This window comes from Falco cherrug, chromosome Z, assembly GCF_023634085.1.
Source record: "Falco cherrug isolate bFalChe1 chromosome Z, bFalChe1.pri, whole genome shotgun sequence".
Taxonomy (NCBI): domain Eukaryota; kingdom Metazoa; phylum Chordata; class Aves; order Falconiformes; family Falconidae; genus Falco; species Falco cherrug.
In genome coordinates, this window is record NC_073720.1 from 84,427,001 (window position 1) to 84,454,518 (window position 27,518).

The window sequence follows — 27,518 nt, forward strand, 5'->3', positions numbered from 1 at the left end:
AGTGATCTGGTGAGTTCTCCAGGAGTGAAAAAGTCTCAGGGTTTGGGATGACATGGTAAAGAATTTTGTGTGCAGACCAGGCCTGAACAAAGAGACAGCTTCCATGCAGAGACACCTTTGGGTTCCTGATGGCAGATCAAATGGTGGACTTCAGAGACTGAAGGCATGTGCAGCTGCCTGCTCTGGTTAACTGCTGAACTCGCCATGGTGTCCAATGGTTGCTGAAGAAGCAACGAGCACCTCACAGCAGGCTGGCAGATTTTGGCTGCCTGGGCGGTCACTGGAGAGGTGTGTGTGAATGAAAAGAGAATGCTCTCCTAGCGACTTCGTAAGTATGACCGTAAGTGGCAGGGTAGCATTAGAGGTTTGTGCTTTTTGCATTACTGAGGTCGTGCTTTGCTTATCACCAACCAAGGAAGAAGGGAAGAAGTCCCCACAGAAGAGTGTACCAAGGTGGTTGTATTGGGCGTATCCTAGTAAAGCTGCATGAAGACTAGTTTCTGCCAGTGCCGCCAGGGATCTAAGGAGACATCAGGTATTGGGTAGTGTTTTATTACACAAGGTATTTATACAGAGATGTACAGAGGTGCCTTTCTGTCAGAATGGCAGCTGTATTTACCATCAGTTGCCACCATCATCAGCAAGATCACTTTCTGCCAAACTGAGGCAACGGTGGTGGCACTTTGATGTCTTGTCCTCTTTCCAGTTTCTTCTCACAGTCAACTAGATAATTGACCCCATCAATGACAATCTGGACTAGCTCCACCTACAACAACAAGAAGATAATAACAGGAATAAAAGCTTCAGCTAATGCTGGGAATAGAGGAAGGGAAAACTGGCTCATACTGCAACAACAGCAGGTAAAGCTGAAGGAGGGCCACAGAACAGAGATCGCACACCCTGTGGCACAGGGAATGTGGGTCACGTTGGTCAAGTGGAAACCCATAGTAATTCCTTTCTCCTGTTTGCCCTGAGTTTGGATTGCTAGCAACAAAATTTTTCAAATAAGCCCCTTAAGTTATTTCCATCAAATCCTGCCTCTACTTGTACTCCTATAGGAACAAAGAAAACAAAAAAAAATGTTTGGGCCTGAGTTGAGAGACCTATTTCAAATGTGACCATCATGAGGGTGCAGGATCCCCCCCAGATGCTTGCTGAGAAGTAATGCCTGGCATAGCCAGGGGTGCATGTGCATTGTGATCCCCACAGTCAGCATCCAAGGGTGAAGGAGAGGCGCAAGGAGAGGGAGACAGGGGCTCAGTGCCTTGATTCATACTGTCCCTGAGTCCTGCTGGAGACATGGGGTTGGAGTCCTTATCAGGGCTGGGACTGGGAGGGTGGTAAGACTACCCGTTTGGCCACAGCCAGTAAGACTGCCTGAGAAAGCTTGTCAAACCAGTCTTGTTCTTCTTCACAGACATGGGTCAAGACCATGTGTTCCCCCGCAGACGACCATGAACACTGCTGTGATGATTCGTCAGCAGGCAAAGACATCCTGCTCATTCTGCTAGCATGCTAGCTCTGCTGAGGTGGTTTAGCCAAGCCCCGGACCCACATCTTTGGGGCAGAGGCACTCAACTCAATCTGGCTCTACGTCATTCATCACTTGTTTGTTTTCAGCTGTTGATTTACACTGGCAGGGGTGGGATGAGCTCCAGGCTCAGAGCAGCACCAAAATTTCCAATTCCATATGGCAGAGGGTTGTGGTGTCTTTGTAACCTTTTTCAAAGTTGCTGAAGATTACAAGGTGCCATGTCCCCAACAGACTTTCTCCACAGGTGGTGACATGCAAGGACCACAGGCCCGTGGCATTGTTAGCCAGCAAGCTATAGCACTGATTTTTCTTAATCTTTGTGAAATGGTTTATTAGCAACCTTCAATGACTGTCTTGTTAAAACCAAATGCAAAGACTAAATCCCATTGTCCCTTTATTGTGACAGTTGCTCATTTTCAAGGGATTTGTTTTTACTATAAAGCATTTCAGTGGCTTAGCAGTTTATTTTATTGCTTTTTACAGGCTAGCTGTGTTGGGAAATCAGAGATCTGAATTTGCAGCCTCCAGGAGAAAAGGAATTTCATATTAAGTTTTCATTGACCAGTAAATGAAACAAAGCAAAAATACAAACAATTTTATCTTGCACCTTTGGGAACATAATTCAGTTCTGCAAACACATTTACCACATAATGGAATTTATTTTATTATGTACTGAAAAAAAATATGTCTTATAATAAAACATTTCTATCCCCTTGAGTTTGTCTTGTCTTATTTAGATTTCAAAAATCTTCAAGATAAGGATTGGATCTTATCTATTGGGTTAATCCTTTGAATCCTTGCTGCATGAGGCATCGCTGACTTCAGTGGAAGCCTTCATATAAGCAAAAATTTGTAGGCTTAGGCCATCTGTCAGCAGAACTCATACTAATTAATCATGCCCTGTAATCCTTTTGTATTATTAGTGTTAGCATAAAGCACACATGATGATGCTTCAGGTATTAGTAGATGTCTTTGTGACATACTCTTGTGAATAATACGGCTTAATAGTTTTTCACTCTTACTTATTTTGATCTAGATCCAAAGAAACTTAGCTGCCTACATCAAACTCCAAAATATAAAATTTCCAAACCCCTGTCCATATGCCCCTTGGCTTTGAAGACATTCAAGGGCATGTCTGAATAAGAAAGCATGGAAAACCTGACTTGGCTTTGTCCCAGTGGCAGAAAACCCAAGGGAAGTGAGGAAGGGAAGCCAGCTGGCTGGCTGTGGACCAGATTGAATCTAGTTGTAACCCAGGTGCATTATCTGAGCTTTATATTTGTGTTACGAAAACCTACCCAGAGTCAGGCTGAACTCAAGTGTTGGGCTGCAACACCAGGACCAAACCACATTCGTGTCTGAGCTGCCAGAGCTTCTCAGTGCTGTGCTGTTCTGGATAGACACACCTTGGCAGCATGTTTTTTCTTTGCAATCAAGTTTGAACTTGGGGCAGCAAAATCCCAGGGTAATTAAAATTCTGCTCCTGGGCAAGCAGGCAGCCCTTCAAAACCTGACATGCACAAGCAGGTGGCATGTGAGCCCAAATCACGTATTGCAGTGCTAGTGGAGAAAAAGTGTCCTCAGGAGACATCCGTCCCACCAGGGCCTGCCCGGCGGACCATAGCTGAGAGGTTACAGCACTCACCTGGGGGGTGAAAGAAATGTTTGGCAGAAGGTTTGAACCAATGTTCCCTATCTACTGGCAGAGTGCTTGAATCACTGGACGTAAAGGGTCTAAATGTAACTTTTTGTCTCGTAATTGTTTGACGTGGCAAGGGTGAACACAGCCCTGGTGTTGGTGAGGAGAGGGAAGCTGCAGCAGTGTCACAGACGTACAGCCCATGACCTGGAGTAAGGTTTTGGCTCAGGAATTGAGAAGGCCGGTGGAAAGAGGCTGCGACTCTTTGACACAGCTATTTCTCCTCCATGCTCCAGTAGATTTGCTCTTAGGACCTGTTCTGCTTTAATATGTTTTCATATTTTTAAATATGAAATTGGAATGAAGTCTGCAACCTGACTCTCCCAGGAGAGTGCAGCACCACCAGGCTGTAGGGTCATTTCCACTCTCTGGCACAACAAATGCTCATTCAAACTGAGATAGCTTCAAAGAAAATGCCTGAGACAAACCCATCTCATCATAGCCTACAGCCCAGCTGGGAGGGCTCAGAGCTGACAGTTAAATCTTTGTCCAGATTTAAACCTAGCTTTCCCACGTCCTCTGTTCAGTGCCACATAGGACACGTGAAGACGGTACCAACACCTCCTCCCCGGTTACTTTGGAGTGAAAGTGCATGACCATACTAAAAGGAACACGACACCCTAAACCAGTCTTGCTTTCTGTGCCTGATTCCATGGGTGGGTTAGGACTTGATCCCTGCTTCTTTCCCCAGCATTTTGCAGCAGGTACAGCAGGTATCACCCTATGTGTAGTAGCTAGCTCAGTGCCCACAGTACAACTTATAAACATCTCACGTCCAGCACTGCAGAGACTGCCAGACACCAGTCTCGTAGCTGGGCACTCCAGCAGGCAGGCCAGTCCAAGAGTTTGTGCTGTGATGCTGAGAAACATCATCCTGAGAGGGATGTCTGTTACCAAAGCCAAACCTCTCCAGCACCTGCATGCTCTCAGCGAAGATCCTCAGCTCGCGGTGCAAGCAATCCACATTTATGGAACTTGCTCATGGTTGGTTTTCTTCATGGCCGTAAGAGGAATATTTGTCAAGCACTTCATGCAGGTTGATAATTTGTCTTTGACTAAACATTCCCATTGGACCAAAGCCATCAGGAGTAAAAACTGCCATGGCTCTACTGAGGTCAGCAGAGTGAACCCAGCCAAAGGGAAACTGTTTCAGATCAATACAGATCTGAGCTAAAAAAGAAAAAAAACCAAAAAGGAACAGGTTACCTCTGAACGACCCATGCGGTCCAGGTTGGAGATATCATACACATCTGCTACAGCTGCAGTGTCCACTCCACCAGTGCCACGCTTTTGCAGACGCAGGTTCTCCAGGATTTTTGGAAACCTGGGGTCCTATCAGAAGAAACAGGCTTGAGCTTGCTGGTCTTTATCCTGCATATTGTGCTGAATTGTTGCAATGCTATTAACCATGACTTAATAGCATCTCCAGAAAGACAGGCAGAGCAGGACAGTTTTCTCAGTCTTTGGATTACAGCCTATCTTGGAGGCTGTCTGTAGAATCAATTAATTTCCATAACAAATACAATAATTTGCAGAATGAAAGTGTGCTCACTTAGTTGTGCTTTATCCCTGGGACCTTGTTACACAGCATGCTAGTGCAGCCACTGTAAGCTGTCATTTCTCATTTGTTCCTTTATAAATTATAAGAGCTGACTTATGTTACTTGTCTTTTAAATGACTTATGTACCTTGCTAAGCCTGGGCAGCTTAACATGGACTCCGGCACGTAAACCAGTTCCCAGGTTGGAAGGACAGGTCAGGACATAGCCGAGACGCTCATTCCACATGAACTCCCAGCCCCGTTCTTTAATTAATCTTTCTACCTATGATGGGGAAAAAAAGCCAGAAAGCAAAAAGGAAAAGGCAGCATACAAATGTCGTATTTTAAGATGTCTGCTTATAGCTGAGATTTTTTTCACCATGGATCTATGTTGATGAACTTCACTAACACCAGCAAAGTTGCATAAATTTATACCTGAGTACAGTCTGGGTTAGATCTGGTGCAAATGTTTGCACTTATCAAGTACCAAGATCCCCAATGCATATTACAAGGATTTCTTCATCATTTTCTCATGATCACTAGCTTGCAGACTCTTTGTCACTTTATCACAAAGCTCCCTGTCATGGTGGTTTGGTTCAGCCTTAGCCCATGAAGCCAGATCTTCACATAAGAATTATGGCTTTTGCCATGCGTTTCTAACCTTGGCATTTTTGGAACAAATTTGCAACCCGCAAGCCAGAAGGACTCAAGTGCTATGAAGCAAACAACAAGAGCTGAAGCTGTGTTTTGAGTAGTTTTCAAGGCGATGCCATGACTCTTGGAGGAGGACACCTGACTTCTAAATGCCTAGTATTAACAGCCACGCTTCCATTATAAGGAGACAACATAGCTTGTATATTATGATTTTCATTAGTAGATCTCTGATCGGATTAGAAAGGAGTGAAATAATTATCCGCAGAAAAATCACAAGGGCCTATCGACCTTTGAATAGGATGGTACTCTGTTCACACATACACTTAGTGGACTTACTTCTGTGATCCAAATACAGCCTCAATTCAGTTCTCCTCCAGAGCAGTATCAGACAGATAAACTAGCTCATAATCATAAGACCTCTACAAATCTGCTAATATAGGTGAATACTTCCATTCTGCAGAAGGATAGAGAGTAAAGGACTCTCCTAACATCATTTCTGTAGTGTGTGAGGACAGCAGAACTGATGGTGGGAAACATGTCCTGCCTCAGACACCCGCCCTGGTTGCAGTTCCCCAAGCTGCCTGGCCGCTTCCCGTGGCCAGGTCCCTAGGTCCACCTCTGTTGAATGTGAGCTAAGCGCAGGAGCAGAGGCAAAGCTGGGGACAGCATCTGCAAGCCATGTCATTGGGGTCATGGTATATGGGTATACCTGGGAAGCCTAACAGGTCCCAGTTAACCACCACAGTGCCAAAGAACTATACATTAAGTACTTTTGTTATGCTGTGCTCCCAAACCCACCACATACTCAAACTTCCCTATGGATACTCTGAACTTTCTCTGCTTCGACAATCAAAAGATTGTAGTTCCCTGCTGTCCCTGCTTGGCCTTGGTTTTTTTTCAGCTGAGGGCTGTGAGGTGACATGGAAGGGGTGCACAGCTATATTAGCTCTACACTTGCTGGGGATTTTCTGAGACAGGGATGTCTCTAGAAAGCCAGAGAAGCTGTTTTGCTGAGGTGACTTGAATAAAACAAGTGGTCCAAAGCTGGCCCAATATGCATCTCCATACCCAGGAAGAGTAATGTGTGTGATGGAGGTAAGTGCTGTTCCCCCACCGTTCAGATGAAGTAAGTGTGCCAAGGATCCCAATGAGGAGAAATACTTGTTTTATGCAGCCTGAATATTCTTAGAGTCTTGGAGACAGTTTCAAGCCCATTTCAACCTTCCCTAGCTTAACTTCTAGGCTTTCCTGTACTATGGCAATCCATCCAGGAATCATGTGGACAAGAGTAGTGGAGAATAGTGTTGGCCACATCACCTCTTCCACTGCACCTTGTTAGGTTATATCAAAGGCTGCACCAGGACTTATGCAAAGTGTTTGACACTGTCCCACATGACATCCTTGCCTCTAAATTGGAGACACATGGATTTGGCAGGTGGACCACTCGGTGGACGAGGACTTGGCTGAATGGTTACACTTGAAGAGTTGCAACCAGTGGCTTGATGTCCAAGTGGAGACCAGTGATGAGTGGTGTACCTCAGGGGTCAGTACTGGGACCATCTCTGTGGGCGACACTCGCAGTGGGATCGAGCGCACCCTCGGCAGGTTTGCTGACACCACCAAGCTGCGTGGTGGTGGTCGACAGGCTGGAGGGAAGGGATGCTGTCCCGAGGGAGCTGGGCAGGCTGGAGAGCTGGGCCTGTGCGAACCTCATGAGGTTCAACCAGGCCGAGTGCCAGGTCCTGCACGTGGGTCGGGGCAATCCCAAGCACAAACACAGGCTGGGCGGACAGCGGATTGAGAGCAGCCCTGAGGAGAAGGACTTGTGGGCGCTGGTGGGCAAGCTCAGCATGACCCAGCAACGTGGCTCGCAGCCCAGAGAGCCGGCTGTACCCCGGGCTCTGCGTCACCCGCAGCCTGGCCAGCAGGCGGGGGAGGGGGCTCTGCCCCTCTGCTCCGCTGTGGTGAGACCCCCCGGCAGCGCTGCGCCCAGCCCCGGCGCCCTCGGCACAGGACGGACACGGACCTGCTGGAGCGGGTCCAGAGCCGGGCCACGAAGATGGTCAGGGGGCTGGAGCACCTCTCCCGTCAGGACAGGCTGGGAGGGCTGGGCTTGTCCGGCCTGGGGAAGAGAAGGCTCCGGGGAGACCTTCTGGTGGGCTCCTGATCCATAAAGGGGGCTTACGAGAAAGGTGGAGAGAGATGTTTTACCAGGGCCTGTAGTGACAGGACGAGGGGCGACGGTTTGAGACTGGAAGAGGGTGGGTTTGGGTAAGATACTGGGAAGGAATTCTGTACGGTGAGGGTGGTGAGATGGCCCAGGCTGCCCGGAGCAGCTGTGGGTGCCCCGTCCCTGGGGGGGCTCAAGGCCAGGCTGGACGGGGCTGGGGGCAGCCTGGGCTGGGGGGGGAAGGGGGTGGGGGTCGGTGGGACTAGATGACCTTTAAAGGTCACCTCCAACCCAAACCATTCTGTGATTCTGTGACATTGCCTGTGGGACACAATCTATGTTAAAGCGTTTTTTTCTATACCAGAGCAGTACACAGGGCCGCACTGGGCCCAGAGCCAGCCTGAGTCATACCTGGACTGTCTAGACAAAACTGTTCTAACCTCCACACCATCTCATGAAGGTTTCCATATCTTTGTGAATAGCTAGACTGGAATAAAATCCTGGAACTCTGGCTGTCAGTTCTTAGTATTTTAATCACAAAATCCCATATCTCCCTAGAAGTGGCAGTGAGCGAAGGTGCCCTAAGCCCTGAGTCCTGTGCACAACCTCAGCAGCATCCACTCTGCTCCCAGCGTCAGGGATGAGATTCATGAGTCTGGGCCAAATAAATTCTTCATTCAAGCAAATCAAGCAATTCAAATTAAATGCTCGATTTCTGAATTCCCACAGCCCACAGGCACAAAATGGCAAAAAGGGACATATCTTTAGTCAGCCTGTGCTTAGTATTTTAATGAAAAAGCTGCAAAGACATTTTATTTATTTTTCTCTACAACTCAGCTAGCAATTTGCCCACGTTTCCTTCTTTTAACTGCGTTAGTGTGGGTTGCTATGTGGACTGGTGTTACTTCATTTTGTTGCTCCTGGAGATGCCAATTCAGTATGAACCACAGTGAGCACTGCTGACAACAGCCCAACAACAGACAAACAGGAATAATAAACTCATGGAGATACTACCTCTTTTAAACCACGGCAAAATCTTTCAAACACCCGTTTCATGTTGCCACCCTTCTCCATGGAGATCACCCTGGTGTGGTCCTCCTCATTAATCCAGATGAGAAATGTCTTGTCATGGTTATGCCTGGTTGAGAGGGGGAAAAAAAAGAAAAAAAAATATCTTCAAAAAGACAAGCCTTGAAAAAGAATTCTCAGTATCCTTAGTTTTATCACAATCTTTCAGGGCTGTGGAGAGGCTAAGCATGGCAAAATAACATTGTTCCGTGGAGTTAGGGATCTGAGGTGCTTTCACAGCTGGTTCCCCCGTGCCAATGGTATTATACGCATTATATGGGTTTCTCGAGCACAGTGAGAAGAGCAGTTTTTCTGATCACATCATGCTGCCACAGTACTAAGTGAGGAAAGATGTGTTGTCCTCTAGCATGAGCACAGCTGGAAGGTGCAGCAAAGCGGGAAACCAAGCTCTGCATCCTTTGTCACAAGGGATGGTTTTGGTTGTGCACCTAGTAAAAGAACCTAACATTTACAGGCTACGGGGGGCCAAGCACTATGTCCGTATGTAATTGTATTCTCCCCTAAACCAAATCCCAGTGCTCTCTATTGCTCCGTAGCACTGCATTGCCACATCAGTCAAGTTACATGTCCGAGGACAGCAGCTGCACGTTGCTTCTGGACAGTGCGTTACTGATGCTGGCTTGTCAGTTAAGATAAAAATGCCTGAAGATACTCACTCTTGCTTCAAACGGATCACTTGTGTCTAGGTTTATTAAGTGCTAGGTCAAAGCTGAGGCCATTTTTGCTGTCTTTTTCTCCACTTTCTGTCTTCTACTACAACCTTTCTATAGCACATAGAAGGTGATGGATGGGATTGGACTCATTTGTACAAACAGTGGAATATTACCAGGTTTGAAACACATTACATTTGAAAGTTTGAGTTCACTGAGAGCCTGCCTGACTTTCAGCTGATCTTTTACTGCGCCTCCTGGTTTTGGCACTTGGAGGTTGCCAGTGTAGCGCTGAGCAGGTGTAAACATCCTGTGCCCTGACATTATGTTCACCTGAGCTCTGGTTACCTCTTCAGTACCGTACAAATGTTCAAGGGGGGGGTGTCCAGATAGTCTGGGGTTGGCCTAACTCAGCTCCCCCTTTAATTAACAAGGTCTTCCCATTGTTTTAAGGAACGTGGAGGGAGGCCATGCTGAGTGAATTTAAACTGTGCCATTGCTACTGGTGAGGTCAGTGGGAATAGTTCTGCAGCCTGTAACAAGGACAGGATTGCAATCATTATAAGGAAAATAATTTCCAGAATGCGTACTCTTTCTGACAACAATTTCTTGCAAGATAAAGGCAGATTTTCCAATTGTGGCTTACTGAAATACTTTCCAGTTGTGCTAATTCTTTTCCAGTCTGCCTGATATCATATGTCAAGCCAAAAACCGGGTCTGTTTTAATCAGATCCCTGGATAGTAATCATATTGCTGGTACTTCTCCTCTTTGTTTGTAGACACAATGAATGGGAAGCCTCAGCTTCTCCTCTTCCTCAGATTTAGGTGGGGACTAGGGAACTAATCTGAAGCTTGGTGAAATAAAAAAAAATCCTCACGGATTTCCAGCAGGTCATCAGTTTTCACAGTGCCTGCTCCCCGACAGAAATGGCGTTATCCCCTGGCAGTAATACTGGCTATGCTTCTGAACATGAGCCAGTATTGTCAGACATTGCTTGGAGAACACCTGGAGTTTTTTTCCACATAAAGTCCATCCTCTCTGAAAATGCTGAGCTTGCCTAGGGCAAGGAGAAAGTCTAGGTCGTTCCTTAGAATGATTTTAGCCTAAGTATTCAGAACTGAAGCATCTGGTAACACCTGGAAATATACCAGGATGGATGCAGATGCTATGCACTGTACAGCTGCCCCCATCCTCTGCTAGCAGGTGTGTGCACTGATCTCAGAGCTGTTATCCCTTTCTTTCCACAGAAATTACCACATTTGGGCACAAAATAGGCCAAGTGTGTTGTAAAAGTAGAAACAGACCTAGAACAAAATAGGAAATCCAACTTCTGTATCTCCTTTTAGCCCAATTCATTTTGAAAGAAAGTGTTACTTTCAGCTCTGGGAATTAAAGTAACACTCTGCCTCTTGACAGTAAGGAGAGGGACATGAATTAGCAATGCAGTGTCCTGCAGCTGGCCGATGGTTCCTAGCTGACAGCGTGGCTACCATCTGGTGCTAGAGCTGCTTTTGTAACCTCAGCTCTGCCCACTGCATGGTGACTCACGGGCTCTTTCCCAAATCAAACATTTATCTAGGAAAAGAAAAAATGGAGCTAAAAACCTAAGGAAGGAGCCACGCCTGTGATGCTGTGTTGTGTGAATGATAGTGATGATGGTTTCTTGAATATAAAGGTCTTACCCATTCTGTTGTTCATTACTGGATTTGGGGTTTTGTTTTTAAATTAAGCAAGGAAGCAATCTTTTTCTTCAAAGCAAACTCAACATGCTGTGAGTATAGGGACAGAATGGCTGCAAGGTTAGGACAAGCAAGGAGGTTTGAAACACAATCGTTAAAACACAACACAAGCTTCTGCATGTCACACAACATACCAGATTCCTCTGGCATCTGGCCAGTCACGTGCCATCCCAGCACATGTTAGCAAGGGGGACACTGGCTTATCAAAGAGAAAATGATCCTGGACACCGAAATGGGGCCAAAGGGAGAGAGAGAGAGAAAAGAGAACAAAATTCAGGTTTATTCAAGGAAGCAGTATAACACTGTCTAATACATTTTATGTGAAGACAATCAATGTACAAGTAAATCACACAGTACAGCTTGTGAAATCTGGTTCCTTCTTCTGAAAACTAAAATCACTTTACCCAGGTGATTTTCTTGAGCCTTACAGATTCTCAGTGGCACTGGTAATATGACTGCGTTTTGCCAAAAACATTTTTCAAATGTAGGGAGGAATAGGAATTGGGGACCTAGTATCACATCCACACACCAATGGGTACTCGGGAGGGACCTGACTGCTAACACTAGAGATATTTTCTACATACAGACGTATTTCTGTAGGGTAGGAGAAGGCAATGAATTCTTAAAGACTGGGAAAAAAAGAAAAAATGCTAGTTCTGAAAAGCTGTTTCTCCAGCACAGAGATTTAGCAGTTTATTCTGAGCATGAAGTCAAGGTAGGAATTAAATCAGTGCTGAGTTTGACCTTTTGGAATCATAGACTTGTTCTGTTCCTTAACAGAGATGCTATTTCTGATTTAATAAATGTAGCACTTGCTGTGCCACCAACTTGCCACATTCCAGATCATTTAGATTTGTTTTTTAACTGAGACGATTTTTTTCCCCAAAGCAAATAACCGTTTGATTTTCATGTGTATGCTGACAATTTATTAGTTCTTAATTCCTCAAACACTGTCATATCAAATGTTGTGTGGAGGGGTTTGTTGTGTGTGTGGTGTTTTTTTTTAATCCAGACTTTAAATGAGAATAGTGAGACAAGCTATCCAGAATAAATATGACATGGTAGACAATTTGATATGCTTTATTTCTTTTTTTCCTTTAGTGGAGAATTCTAGTTTTTCATCTTTGAATACCCTCTGATGGACATGATGCAGCCAGAACCCCAATCATGCAGAAGGAAGAGGTATAGAGTTCTCTTTGCTCATCACAGGGACACAACACTTCCTTCCTCAGCTTACTCCACTAGACACTTTTACTTGAAAGAAAAGTATGACACTTTTTGCCAGAAAACAGGTGAGCACCATTAGTTTACCTTACGTGCATATGCCCCGGTTCTGCAAAATACCAAATGCCCTCTGTGCTGAATGCCATTCAGCTAGCACTGATTTGGCCTCACCGAGATCGAATAGTGCTTATTAAAGCTGCAGAACGCCTGATACCAGAGGTTCAAGTTCCTAAAGTACTGGAGGATGTAAGCAATGGTACAAGTTAAAGATGGAAGCAGTGACAACATTCAATGCCTTGATTTCTCTAAGTTTGAATTACCATAAAACAAACAAAACAAGGCAAAATGCTTGTGAAATGGTGAAGCCTATTCCACTTCTCAAAGGATTTGGCCTTAAACCATGAAGGAATTATATTCTCCACACTCCTGTTTTGACCTCTGATTTCTGAGGAGCTCTCTCCTGCTGAAAAAGGCAAGGAAATAAAACCTAAAATAGGTCATCAACATCTTGTCAATAAACACATTACCAAGGACATTCAATTAAAAAAGTTACTGACCTTACATAAATTCTTAACTCCTGGTTAATCCAGACTGTGACACCTAGTTTCAGGGCTATAAATAGTTAGGTTACTTCATCAGCTCCCTTTTGGTTGATGTTATGGATTAATATGCCATGAATAAAGCTAACAGGGTACAGCCATTCCTTTGGGTATTTAAAATGCACATTCAAGGTCTGTTTGACATGTCACATGCTGCGAAAAAATCCATGATGAAAATCCTTGTGTTTCCATCTGTATGACTATGAAAACTCTCGTTATGGGCCTGATCCTTCAAGTCCTTAAACATAGTTACAGGACTGGAAAAAGGTCACCTGGGTGCGATCAGCTACAGCCATTTTGGGGAAATTAGTATTAGTGTAGTTCTGACATGAAGAAATCACAGCCAAAGCCCCCCACCCCAGCAGTCTAGAACACAGATAATAGGGAATGCTTATCTCAGTGTAGTACGTTTAGTTAGAATGGTCGTTAATCTAGAAAATATCAAGCTTTGCTCAAGGGAATGAGCAAAAAAAAAAATTGTTATTTGTCCAAAGATGTGGCAGCAGCTAGGTACATTGGATTTGACACAGACCTTGCTATCTGGAATACAACTCCACATTTCAGACCTGCACAGTTATGTACTTTGGCAAAATACAGACCCTGGATGATTTTCCATTACATTAAAAATATTGGCAGGCCATTAACTGCTGTGTTCATGCTGCGATTATCCTGCTCAGCTACACAGGAAAGAAAGCATGTAACCCAAAGAAAGATGAAGATTAAGATAAATGAGAGTAAATGAAGGTGATGTCAGCACTGGGCTATACTTACATCAATAAGCTGCTGCTGATCCCTCTCGGACATACTGGTCAAGCTGTAGTACTTGCCAGAGAGGTCTCCTTTCAGCCCAGCGAGTGCGGTGACCACGACATTCTCTACCTCTCTTCGCTCTGCCCTGGTGCAGGCAGGAGGAAGGCTGAGGCCCCGGATGCTGCGGCCGGTCCGCACCCGTGATGAGAGGACGTAGCGCTCATCGAACTGACCATGGGTGATCTGAAGGAAGAGTGATTTATTCGTTCACACACATCTCCCTGTCTTGTAGCACACCATCAAAAAACCCAAATCCCACCGTACAAAAAGACAGGCATCGTCCTGCTCAGGCGTGATGACCTCTCCATGAGATCACGTATACTTGGAATACCAAGAGCCCCTCAGAGTTTCAGATGCCAAGAGTTTTTATAGGAACAGCGTGTTTCTTGGACTGAATGAATGTGGCAGAGTTAGTGTTTCACGGTCATGAAATACGAAGGAAGATGCATGGCTTTTGGAAACATCAATATGGGGCAGGGGGCCAGGTAAGGAAGATCCTTCAAAAGATGAAAGCCCCAAAAGATGCTAAACCACAGTGTAGCTGAACTATGAAGGAAATATTAAGCAGCAGGTAACATTTGATCACATGTATGTGGGTGTATTGGAGACAACTCCTGCTTTCGTTCCAACCCTTAGACACATGGTTATCTGTAAGCTCGTGAACAGACCCATGGTGCCAAGTGAGACTGTGGCCCAAATGCTCAGTACACTTGGGACTGGTCCCCCTGCCAGGAACAAGGCAGCGATGCAGCTGTCTTCCTGATAGGGCCATGAGTGCCATCCCACTTTCCTTAACCCTAAAATTAGCATCTTTGGAGTTGGATCATGAAAAAGAAAAGTTTTTTGCATATTGCATACAATATCATTGTATGTATATGATATAGTATCATATGTATTGTATTGTATTGATATTGATATTGTATTGCTATTGTATTGATATTGCTATTGCATACAATACCATCACTGTAAGCAGCAGCCCTGAGTCTTTATTGTCTCATTATTTTATGTCAGTCCTACCTTGGATGCATCCAGGTCCGTGTGATGCTTCATTGTCCGTGGATCATAGCCATTATGTCTTGCTTTAATGACAGGGTCAAAAATGTCAGCAAACACCTACGGAGTCAAGAGAATCTAGAAAGAGTCTGCAGCATCATAGAATGCTTCAGTGCACAAGCTTCAGCCACAAAAAAGCTCCCTTGGCACAGGCTCCTGGGTGACGGATGTGAAGGGAGCTTTGCAAACGCAGATGGGGTACATATGAAAGGAGGGGCCGCTTTTGACCTAGGCAGTGCTCTGTAGCGGTTGCTTGTCTTCACAACAGAAAGAAGGTGCAATTGCACCTTACTTAGGTGACAAGTTTACTCTAGTTACCACAGACAGGTACTGGATGTGGTGGCAAGGCAACCAGATTAGGTTTCAGGAGGTATTACCAACCAGAACACACACTGAGTCCCACAGCAGCTTACCTCTTGGGTTTAGGTCATGCAGGAATGTCACGCAGAAATACCCTATGTCTTCACTGCCGTGGGATACTAGTCTTTGTTAGACCCACTTGGCTCAGGTGTGTCAACACTGATCACAAGCACACCTTCGTGCAGATGAGGAGCAGTGGCAGTGGCACATCTAAGTAAGTAAGCTGAACCACAGGAGCTGGTAGTCCAGAATGCCAGATGTCCCAGTCCATCCTTAGCATCCCAGTGTTTGGGATGCTGTTAGGAGACTGTATAATAATAGGTACTGTTGTAGGTAGACTGAAGGAAGCAGACCGCAGAGGTCAATAAAAAGAAGGATTTTCTTTTCTTTACCCCTTCTCCTTATTCCAGAGTTAAATAACCCTGTCCATGCTGATGCTGTCTGTCTTCGGTTTTCGTCATGATCCAAAAACCATCGCTTAATGATATCTGGCACTTCGCAGAACACATTTTTGTTTCACTTCTGCCTCTGCTGTTCCACAATGAAATTTCCACATGACCTTTGTGTGTATCAGGGTTGCATGGTTTTACCATAAACTGAGTTTAGTCATAGGAAGGAGGGCAGCTGCTGGAGCCAGGTAGCAGCTGCTCCCAGGCAGGTCTATTTTATTCACTTCAGTTGCAGCAGAGCGGGCATCTGTAGTAACGCCTCGTGTTCATACATTTCCTAATGTGGAAGAGTAGGGAAACCACCATCTTTATGCACGTGGCCTGCCCCTTATGTATTCCTTGGGATACAATTTATCTTAGGAAGACATACCCTACTGGGAATCTGTCTTCGTCTAATAAGCTCTTGTCTACAATACTATGAAAACCGAACCAGATATGACAGTATTGTGGAAACGTCTTACCTCATAGGATTCTTCATCACCTGCAACCATGCCCACAGTTTTAATGAAAGGGTGGCCAGGGTTGTCAACCCCGGTTTGGATACACTGGTCCAGGGTGTAGCCGTTGGAGGTCACCTTGTCCCTTAGCCGGGAGTAAATGGCCGGTGTGAGGCACTCAGCCATGCAGTTGTTATGTTTGCGGAGATCAGGGTAGTCTGCACTGAAGAGAAGAAGAATCCCAAGCAATTAATGTGGCAACTTTGAAAAGTAATCCGTGACAGTTTATGAAGCTATGAAAGGGATCGTGAGGTACAGAGTATACAGCACGGCTTAAAAGTATAATTAGTTCCCGGGTGATATGTTGCATTGAATTTTGGGAAGGGAGGAAGATTCAGCTCACTGAAAGTGCCCCACGTTACGCAGCGGTGGTCCACCGCACCGACAGGCAATTGCAGCTTTCTGCTGTTTGGGACCATCAGGAAAATGGATCCCAGTGAGCTCTGAAAGTGTACTAAGGCCCACTAAATCTCTTCTGAGATGCTTTTATTCAAAAATAAAAGAGCTCTAATGTTGTTTTGTTTAAATGTTACAGATCTGCTAGTAAGTTGGAACTAATTAACTTTGATTTTATAAAATCATTTTAATAGAAATATAGAGGAATAAGAAATATATTTTAATGAAACTAGTAGTTGCACAACAAAAGCTGCTATGAAATCCTCTGTACAGCCCTGCAGCAAGGCCAAAAGCATAGGTCAGAATCACCTAGTAGGAATGATTAGAACGTAGATAACAGACTTAAGATTCAAGATGATTGAAGATAATTGGATACAGTATTTACAGGTAGACTGGAAGAATGCATTGAAATGTCAGAATGTAGAATTAATGGGAACTGGGGAGAGTCGACTGGAACAGCTTGTAGTTACCCGCCAAGAAACCGTGAACTTTAGTAGCAGGTAATTCCGGCAGGAGGAGATCGTGACCACCGACTCACATACCACCTACCCAAATCGTACCCCAGACCCATTTCTAGACTTTTCTAACCTTTACTGCACAGAATCAGATTTGGGAGGAGGGTATGTTAATGATTTTCGGGAAATATTATGATTATGGATGAATATTTAATGAATATGGATGAATAAGTTCTATATATGGTGTATGATTTTGAAGCTTGGTGTGCGCTGATCGTGAGAGGACTCACTCACGCACCCGGCCGTCAATAAAGAAGTGTCTGCTTATCTGCATCCCATTGGTGTTGGTAAGTTCTTCATTCCGAGATCTCGGTAACATAAGTAGGAAGGGAATTCAGTTTAGCTGAAGAAGTTCTCTGTAATTCTGAGCCCTGCTGCTCTCACAGCTTCACGGACTTCAGTGGGACTGTCTGACCTATGTCAGCTGGGAAACTCGTTCTTCTACAGTATCTGAGTTTGCTTTGATGTCATTATTATTTACAGAAAGTTGCATGGTGTACTAAGCTAGGGAAAATAAAGATGTTATGTTTTAGCAAGGCATTTTTGCAGCTGAGTCAGACCACATCTACCTTTTACTGAAAACGACTTACCTATGCACAACTCTGTTATTTCTATAAGAATATATTTTAACTAGGATAATATTTAGTACTGGGGAGGGAGGGGGGTTGGAATAAAAGAAAAGATCTGTCAGAACCTGATGCATATTGTTTTACACAAGTATAGCCAGCAAAGTCAATCTACAAAGGTCTATAATTAATTTCTAATCATCGGCCAACCAGTTTTTAGCAGAATTAGGATTATTTCAAGTACAGCAGTTATATGGAAGATTTCTTCACTAGTTGCATAACGAACATATTTTCCCATTTCCTAACAGTACAGTCCATACAATCAGCCAGTCCGACAGGTTGAGCTGAAAAGCGTTTGACAGTTGATGGGATAAAGTAAGGACTAATGTAGTGCTTCGCCTAAAATGTGAAACATTTCTTAGGCTTGTCCTTGTTGGCAATATTGTGGGGTTGGGTTTTTTTGAGTGTTGAAACTGTCTCACATTGCTGCCTTCTGGTCTTGAAGGACATTGTTGGTGCTATCTAAAAATGGGGTTATCAATAAAGGGTGCTGTTTCTCAGGTCACCCAGCCCATGGACAGACACACAGATGGCGTGGCCATATGACAGCTCTGCGGCTTTATAGGGATCTTCTTCCTCCAAAGAGTTAAACATTGCTCCTAGCCCAGTTAACAGGCTCTGTGCTCAGCTGACTGCCTAACCCGCACTCCTTACCTTGGAGGAAAAAGTTTCCGTTTTTCCTGCACAGCAGCCTTCACATTTTGCTGGTTGAGGAGGTACCCGGTGGTTAGCACCCCTGTGCCCGCGGCTGCAAAAAGTGCTGTGGTTGCACGGCCAGCCAGGAGACGACAGAAGGTGCTAGCCATTCCTCTGGAAGGATACAATGTCTGGAAGAGAAGACAGCCCAACGTCAACCCATATGTCCTCATGCAGTGCAAATGACAAGTAAACCCTCATTTTAAATGGTAGCCCTGTAATAGAAGAAATTTATTTTTATTATTGATTTGCACTTATGAGTATATTCAGGAAAATGATTAGTATTTACACATACTATTTCTATACGTGTGTTTTTTTCTGTTTAGTTCTACTGGGATTATGTCTGGAGTACAGGAGATCTTTGAGTCTATGAAAGAAAATGGCATGTTCTGTGAAAGTCTGAAGAAGGCAATGAAAATTTTTTTTCCAAGAACCACAACTTGACTAGTATTGCCAGCCACTGACCTCAGGAAGGTATAACCCCTGTTTAAATAAAGGACACAAATTCCGACTTGTGTCATTGACGGAAGCTTATTCTTAAAACTGGAGTCTGGTAAATCATCTTTTGGAAATGGGCATGGAAGATTTGCAAGAAAACATGACCTTTTTCCCAGGATATGCTGCTTCTGTTATTTTTTTCAAAGTTGTAAAAAAAATTAATTATTTACACAATCTCTTTTCCATTCTTTCAGAGGTGAAACTAACCACTCAAAGCATTTGGTTTTATTTTCAGTGAACAACGTATTCTAATTTCCAATAAATTCTATGTACATCTGGGTTAGTTAGCCCCAAACCATGTACTTCTTCAAATTTTACACTACTGTCTAAAGACAAATGCAATGTTGCATCTGTGTCTTCTCACTCAGTGAAAAGATCTTCCCATCTGCTTGCAGTTTTATGTCACAAAGCAGGCTTTAGTCACATATGTGAGATGAGAAACACAGATTTGTTTCAAGTTGAGAATCATTTGTTTCATGTCCTGTATCTTGTTTAAACGATTTCGTCCCTGAAGTTTGTTACTCTGTCTTCTCCATGCCTTTGAAATTTAATATACATTATCTGATTTCCCTTTCAGAGAAAGGTGCTGACTGACTGAGAGAAATGTCACTATTTTTTACTGAAAGAATTCCCCTTAAACAGAAGTGGGGAGAGACCACACTGGGAGGGCATTTTTTTGCCCCCATTAGGAGTGCATTGCAATTTCCTCAGCTATTCCAGCTCCTCAAGAATCAGTTGCACAGCACTAGGGTATAATGAAATGTGTACTGACACTGGGCTGGGACAGGAGGCAGATCATCAGCCATAGCCTTGTCTTATCTCTGGGGGTGTTTCCCCTCCACCTATGAATTCATTTAGGTGAGAATTGCAGGGCAGGCTCTCCGTGACTGCAACAGGATTTCTCCCTCCTGAAATACAGTGGGAGAATATTTGACTGTAAATCAAAACCAAATATGAGGTTTGTGATGGAGGTTTCTGTGCTGCTTTCTTTTCTGTGTATCTACCAGGTGGTCCTTGTGCCTTTTCACAGTATAGCATCCCCATCCTACACTATGGAAATATTTGCTTATGACTAATCTGCACAGAACTATTATTGTCATACTAAAGTGTCTAGAAACTATTCATGTATTTTCACAGCAGCTCTATGTATTTGTAGTTCCACAGATGCCATCTTTACTGCAAGGACTTGACTAGCAGTCAAAATCCTGTCCCGGGAGCTAGAAACCATATCAGAATAACCCGGCAGACAAAGATATTCAGTGACCCCAGGCACTCATCAGCATTTCCACCAGCTTGGATTTTTTGGGAGCTTCTGAATCCTAAGTCACTTTAAGGGACAAATCTAGTCTGTACAACTGATTAAATTAGAGGAATATGCAGCATGCATTTAGAAAGAAGTGTGAGGGACAAGGGTATAATAATTATGATGCTTCGGAAGTAACCAGAGCCATGCACCTATGGACCACGGCGTGTACCACAGCCCAACATGTAAAGCTAACAGCCTCAGACAGGTCATTATATATAGCCATGTCATGTATCTGCCGGCAAGGCTGCACTTTGTTGTTTGCTGTTCTCACATAACCCCGGCTCCTTGTACTAACGCAGTGTGAGGGGAAAGTCCCATCCTTCATAGCAGCAGCTATTGATTGACTGCCTGCATATTCTGCCTTCGAGCCGTTTCCAGTGATCAAGGACGCACAATGGATAGAAGCAAATTTCCAGCCAGAAGGTTCCTCTTTGGATCAGCTTGATGTTGTGGTCTGGGACTGGAAGGTAAGCACAGCGCGCTCCTTGCTAGGCATTTGCCTTAATTTCTTCTGGAGGAGCTGAGAAGCACATGGGGGCTCTGCGAGGGTGGAGGATGCTAGCAGCTGCTCTCTGTGATTTCTCTGGGAGACAAACCCGTGCTCACTGAAGCTGTTAAGAGCTGAAGGTTGTTTAGCTGTTGATTCAGTGCTTCCTGTATCCTTTGCTTTGCCCTTGCAACAGCTATTGGATAAGCGAGCTCCTGATCCTGAGAGCAGCTGAGCAGAGCAAACCTTGGGCAGGACGTAGGTGTGCAAACGGTACCCTGGGTGTCTGCGGGTAGCGGGGCATCCTTGACTTTCAGGCTGAACTACACTGTGTGTCTGAGGTATACGCTTGTAACAGAAATCAAAGCCTGTGAACAGAAGGAGAAATAGACCACCTGGAAAAAGAAATGGATGAACCCCGGGGCAAAAAGAACCAGTTGGAAGAAGGACAGATATTTCCTTGGTAACAGTGAAGGCTTTGTGCCACGGCTGATCTGGGAAATAGAGGCATGTAGTACCTTACTTCTACTGAATGAGTATGAATAGCCCTGATACAAGAACTATTTAATTTAAAGAAATACTTATAATGAAAGCAAGGGGTCAAAAGAATTGGAAAAACAGGATGTTAAGAAACCCTTGCAAGTAGTTCAGGACATGGCCTTGGCAGAAGGAGCAGACTCCGTGAATGATTCAAGCTGGGGCACAACAAGATAAGCTGGAAACCCAAATGGTTAATGGTACTAAACAGAAAATTACTTTAACTATGTGTGAACTATCTCAATCAGCATAGCAAAAGATCCACTCTCGAGCAAAGGGAGCGCCCAAATAACAAAGCCCCCTTTCCACAGAACATGGGGGTGAAAAAAAAGAACACTGTACCTTTAAGTAAAGCCAAGGCTCATAAGAACCAGTAAGAATTGTGACTAAATGTAATTGTAAACAGTTGTTCCAAGTGTATAAACTGTTTTAGGGCCTTAAGAGAGGGGCTAGCTTTGTGGATGTACCACCGAGCACCCAGCTCTGCGCAGAGGTGTGATGAACAAGTATCTGGGCTCCGTGTGTGAGTCGGCTGTTGCACGCAGGGCGAAGCACCCAGATTTGGGATGACACCCCCTCCTTACTCTTGCTGATGTCTGTCTTTGACTGGACGTGCAATGTCAGGCTCTGATACCTAAAGCAGGCCCTCTCAGCATGGACAGTTTCATTGCTCCTCCTGCTTGTCCAGGCAGCATCGGCAGTCTTCTCAACCTTTCAGGGTCTATACATTAAATGCATCTGTACCTTTGGGACAGGACGACTGACTTTTGGACACCTGATCAGAGGCAGATTTTATGCTTATAAAATGTTTTTCCTCTTCGAGTTTTAATAAAGTCCTGTAACACAAGTATTTTTCTTGTTGGCAATGTTATCTTCTATTGTGGCTGTATGCCTTGTCCCCCAGAACATTCTTGGCTGTTGGATCACAGAAAAGGTTTCCCTTACGCAAAGGCAAGCTCTACTTTACCTGACAGATGCTTCTCGAACAGCTCTAAGAAGCGCCCAACACTGGAGATGCCACAGGTTGCACAGGTTAACTACCTAAATAAATAAATAAATAAAAATAATAAAAAAAAAACCCTCAGAGTAAGAAGGCTTTTTTAAAAAAAAACCCAAACGTCCATCTGTATAACTACACATCTCTTCTTACAATCGAAGCCCAGCACACCTCATTCAAATATTTTCTTCCCCAGACTTTGCAGTTCTATAAGCAGAAGTTCAGTTTCTGTCTTTACTGGTAAGTGCTTCAGCTTTTTAAACCCCATTGCTTCTGCAGAAAAACTGACTGCTGAGAAGGCGACCTGACAAGCATCAATCATAGCATCATGCAGCTGCTGCCTGCAGGAACTGGGAGATGACAGCTGGCATGATCTTCTGCTCCTTACCTTTTGACTGCAGCATGGCATTGCCATTGCAGGGACCATCATTTGTGACTGTTAAATGCAAAGAAAGGGTCTACAGGAACATGTAAGAATTTCTTATGAGAAGACAAACATCCTCTGGACTGCTGTGGGAAGGCGACTGTAATCCTTTTTGTCAAAATGATGTAACTCCTGATTCAGTAAAAGCCTCTTGCCACAAGAGTGGGCTGTAGTTCTGAATGTCAATGCTTATAATAATGCAGCAGAAACTGAGTCCGTGTCATGCCTTCTACCGATAGTCCACATACAGCCGAAATAGCACAAACAGACTTGCACAAAAACCTGGTGTACAAGTTCAGCAAAAAAAGTTTTTCCATAATGACAGTACATAATGAATAAAATTTATTTGACAGGAAAAAAAGATGGGTTTGTTTTGGTTTTCGTTTTTTTTCCATCTAAAAATAGCGCGGTTTCCAAGTAATGCATTGCTTCAAGATAAACGTTAAAACAAGATCCATTCTGAAAGAGTCTGAATGGAATGGTCTCAAACTAAAAAAATTCTCCTCAGAGCTATTTGCCAAATCTGACCTCAAATCGTTAACAGAGTCAAGCTGGTTTTTTCCCCACAGAAAATATCGTCCTGCCCTAACAATAAGTTTGCACTATCACCACCTCTGTGGATTCTGAGAAAAGTAATTACCCCAGCCAAAGGTGTCATTAAAGGCATAAGGTTTTTCTAAGAACACTTTATCAGAAATATCATGTCATGGTTCAGGTTTCACTGCAGGCTATTATTAGGCTTCCACTGTAAAAAATTCACTTCCATCAGAGAAATTTAACCACTGCACAGCCTAAAAAACGAAAGTGCACACTTCTTTTTTGTAGGACCTTCCCAAGGGTCTTCCTTTGTGCTCATGATGATAGAAAATAATGCCTATAGTGCTACCATAGTGCAGCTGGGAAGGGGAAAGAGTAATTTTTCAAGATCAGAAAAGCTTTTGCGATTATCAGTTTTAACCCTTGAAAGGGAATCAAGCCCTTGCCTGTGCTGATCAGGTGTGCTGGAAGGAAAACACCTGCATTAGGCCTTTTTCTGTCTCTAGAGTACGGTCTGGAGAAGGTGAAGGAGATCCAAGGGTTAGCCAACCTGAGTTAAAAAAATAAATAAAGCTCTTATCTTATTTCTGGCCTATGTTTGTTTGTTTGTCTTTACTTTGAATCATTGACCTTTGTTGCTACTTTTATAATTTCTACTCCTTATTTGTTCCACATGTAGCTGCTTAATAACTAGCTCTTTTTGATGTCTCTCCATCAGTATTTTATCATATTTTCAAATGTATTCATCGTTCTCTGGCTCTACCCTGAACTCTTCCCATCTTCTTTCATCCTCAGCATCCTCCTGATACCAGAAAAGTCCTTTTGTCCCACTCATGGTCGTACCAGGTCCTCAGCATGGAAGCAGCAGAACTTCTCTCTGCTAAATAGCATATGCATTCAGAGACCATATCAGCCCTTTGGGACCACAGTGGCTCACTAGAAGTGCATCCTGTGGTCACGTCCTGGGGGTCACACAGTTCCCTGAACCATGGGCAGGAAGCTCCTCAGCATGGCCTGGGGAGCTTCCTGATCGTGTCAGTTAGGGAACGATTTCTGATGCGGGCATAGATACACTCCCAAGTAAGATTATGCGATGAGGTTGTCTGCAATAGCAGGAATCTGGTTAACTGAAGACTCTATCAGTCCCACAAATTTTTTACTATTACTTTCACTTTCCCTTTAACTTGGAATGCTTCCTAATAAGCAGGGGGGTTTTCCCCTCTGTTGTGGGATTCTGAATGTACTGATAAAGTTTTCCTAAATGGCTCCCAATTGTCATTTATGGTTTTCTACTTAAATTCCTTTTCGCTGCGAAGTCGTTTATTAACCACACCAACATTGCGGAATTTTCAAGTTCTTTCAGTGTACCTCAAGCTTCATGTGAATTTGGACTTAAGTAACACGTAAACCAGAATTAGCTGCATCTAAACCTGCATGGATTTTTAGTTCTGTACTTGCACTACCACTTGGAGAAAGCAAGAGTACTATTGAACAGGAGAGAAGACACACAGAGCAGCTGGCTCACAAACAGTTGCTGCATAACCTCCATGCACCAGGCTCCCTCCTACACTGAGCAGCTTTGATTAATTCATTACAAGTCATCTTGAGGATCAATATCTGTCGTGGTTAATTGTGAGGGAGTAATTGCAACACTGACTTAAAGCAACAGCCGCAGGGCTGTACAGCACGTAGCATTAAGTGTCTGCAAAAACACGGTTTCTTCATTCCCATTCTGTCACCATGTCAGCACCATAAAGGGAGAACAAACTGAGAGTCAGGTTTGCATTGCCTTTTCCAAAGTATTCCCATACACCGTGATGAGTTATGGCCAGTGAATCAGCAAAACGAGTCTGAAAGGTCATGATCTTAGAGGTTATAGCCTCTATTTCTCCTCTCCCTGCCCCCTCCCAGACCTGCTCAGCTACCTGTAACCAGCCTTCAGGACATTAATATCTGCCAGGAGTGTATTTTGGTTTGAGAACTGTGTCTTAATATATCTGCCACTACCATGCACAGAAGGTGCAGACAAAAGCCAGCAGCAAGATTTAACAAAAGTCCGCTGCAAATCTGTTGCTGGCTGAGAAAAGCCCAAAGGATGGCAAGTATCGTTTAAGGTGGAGGGGCTGTTTATAACCACACTTTGAACCCTGGGATGAAAAAAATTGGAGAATGCCTATCTCAGGGCCTTAAGCCAGTTCTCCCTCTTATTCATGATGCAACCAGATTAAGGCCTCTATTAAAGCTGAAGGTTCTCTGCAGAAGAAATACGGGTTTTGTACAGCAGGTCCCTCACCACTACTAAAAAGATCCTTCTTTCAAATCAACGACTTAAGAAAATTCTGACACAGCAAAACTTCCCTTGCTGCTCTGGCCACTGGCTGCACAGGGTCCCCAGGACATTTGACTCACAGCTACCCCCATGCTTGGACTGCCTAGGCTTTGTCCCGTTGCACATGAAGATACTGTAATCTGCACATATGTGACGCTGCTGCATCCCTCCTGGGAACTTCAGAGGCGAGTGAAGCATCAGCAACGCACGATCCACCTCTTGACTCTTCAAAGAAATTGTGAACTTTACTTTTTAATTTTTTTATTTTTTTAATATTAAAAAGAATGATGCTTTTGCTATCAATTCTTTACTTTCTTGAACTTCTCTTAAAGCGGAAGTTGTCAGCTCCATTTTCCTCTTAAAGTATTTGATTGCAAGTATTGGTTATCCTATATCTTGGACTAGGCAGCATACGTACTTTTAGCCAAGGAGGGAAGGAAGGTACAAGGGTTACAATGACATTTCTAGAAATAGAACTAGATTAAATATTTGAACTGTGTCATGGGTGATATTAATTGCTACAGCATGTGATCCTGGGTGACATTTTAGAGGAATGGCAGTCATAGCTAAAGTTCACATGGGCTTATAATCACACACAACGTATACGCACATCTTAAACTGTTAAGCCATTTTGCTAATGGCATCGCTGCAGTGAGCTGAACTTTCACACAGTGGAGGAAGAAGGACGCTGGTCTTTTATATTTGAGAAGTAATTCCTCTGAGTCCTTTAGCTTGAGCTAAAGCCTACAGATGCCAGTGGAAAATTTTCCCTGCCCATCTATGGAAGTTGCTGGCAGCTTAGAAACATCTGCAATAAATGTCATAAGGGACTACATGCATGAGAGACCATTTTTAGATGCCCAGCAAACAGTTTACATTGCTCCTGGTTTGCTGTATCACACTACAGGTTCAGAGGATAAAGATATCAATTAAAACACTAAATCTCATGAAGCAATACTGGTGGTTTTATCCCGTTTCTCATAGTTCACCTTGAGCAACACTCGAACTTTTTTGGCTAGTCAGTGTTTCAGATACAGTCTCCAGAGTGCAGAAACAATGCCAGTGCAGATATTGTCCTAACTGTGCCTTAATCACAGCATGGAATATCTCTATGGAAAACCAACTACTTATGAGTTTCTTTCTCCTTGTAATGCCAGAGGTCAGTGAATGGTTACAAAAATCTAATAATTTGGAAAAAAAAATTATCCAAACTAAGAATCTATGAATAGATTCATACAAACAGATAAGACATGGAAAAGAATGCAACTCTTCATATATCAGACAACTACAGCTTAGTAACGACATGATTTTTGATTTCTGTTAGCTGAAGGTCTGGCTGGTCAGACCTGACCTGGTGAGACTTCAGGAGCTCAAATTTTCCTGCCGAAGCCCAACCCAGGTGCAGGGAGTGCTTGCCCTTCTGAATCAATCCAGTGCTGTTTTACAGTACAAACCCCTCACCTCCATGATGCAGAGAGCTACAATCAAAATCACAAAAAACTTACTGAACTTGTTACACATCTGCAAAGGGATTTATCTTCCCCTTACTTAAACTGTTACTGAAGGGTCAGCATCTGAAGCAGCTGCACAGTGGGCTGACACATTTCTTCCTGCACCAGGTAATATGCGAATCAATAAATTATAGCCAAATTACACCACATCCTGTGGTGCTTTGAATTCATTTTTAATAACCCTCATATTTGAAATGCTACCGTTTGGGCTAGAAAAGCAATATAGGTAGTTAAACTGACCTTGAAGCTGAAGGTAGAGACGTCCTGCTGCCTGCAGCGTGCCCAGAGTGTAAAGGGAGCAATGAGTTGGTGTGCTGACAGGAGCACAGGTAATATGAGAGGGGGAAAAGGAGGTGAGGGAAATGAAAATAATTGCTGCCGTGGCCAATCCTATTTCACGGGGTTAGGTGAGTGACATTTGCTCGCACAAGGGTGCCCTTGAGGATGTGAGTGGGATGTGGTTGGAGGGGGGCACATAGCAGTTGGGTGATGGCAACTTCGTCTTTCAAATATTTCTCAGGGGGAAAGAGTTCATGCCAGCACATGGCTGGCCAGATGCTTAACTGCAACAAGGTGCACTCTGCCGACTCAC

At 44.0% G+C, this 27,518-nt stretch overlaps 1 protein-coding gene across 1 annotated transcript; it reads right to left on the reverse strand.

The window, feature by feature from the left end:
* Positions 1-237: 237 nt before the first annotated feature.
* CKMT2 (creatine kinase, mitochondrial 2) lies at positions 238-27,271 on the reverse strand. Its single transcript, XM_005444530.3, has 11 exons — positions 27,167-27,271; positions 22,096-22,169; positions 18,259-18,431; positions 16,032-16,230; positions 14,726-14,821; positions 13,670-13,891; positions 11,210-11,295; positions 8,611-8,734; positions 4,921-5,055; positions 4,440-4,565; positions 238-766 (listed from the first exon to the last, which is right to left on the reverse strand). Exons 3-11 carry the CDS (start codon positions 18,408-18,410, stop codon positions 647-649), a joined length of 1,260 nt encoding a protein of 419 aa, XP_005444587.1. The 5' UTR covers positions 18,411-18,431; positions 22,096-22,169; positions 27,167-27,271; the 3' UTR covers positions 238-646.
* Positions 27,272-27,518: the final 247 nt, after the last annotated feature.

What these genes read in the sequence shown, in the direction of transcription:
- CKMT2 (XM_005444530.3), bottom strand. Translation starts at nt 18,410, where the DNA reads ATGGCTAGCACCTTCTGTCGTCTCCTGGCTGGCCGTGCAACCACAGCA. An exon ending in TTTGCCGTGGTTTAAAAGAG is followed by an intron (nt 5,056 to 8,610) that starts GTAGTATCTCCA and finishes TCCCCATCATAG; the next exon opens with GTAGAAAGATTAATTAAAGA. An exon ending in ACCGCATGGGTCGTTCAGAG is followed by an intron (nt 767 to 4,439) that starts GTAACCTGTTCC and finishes TTGTTGTTGTAG; the next exon opens with GTGGAGCTAGTCCAGATTGT.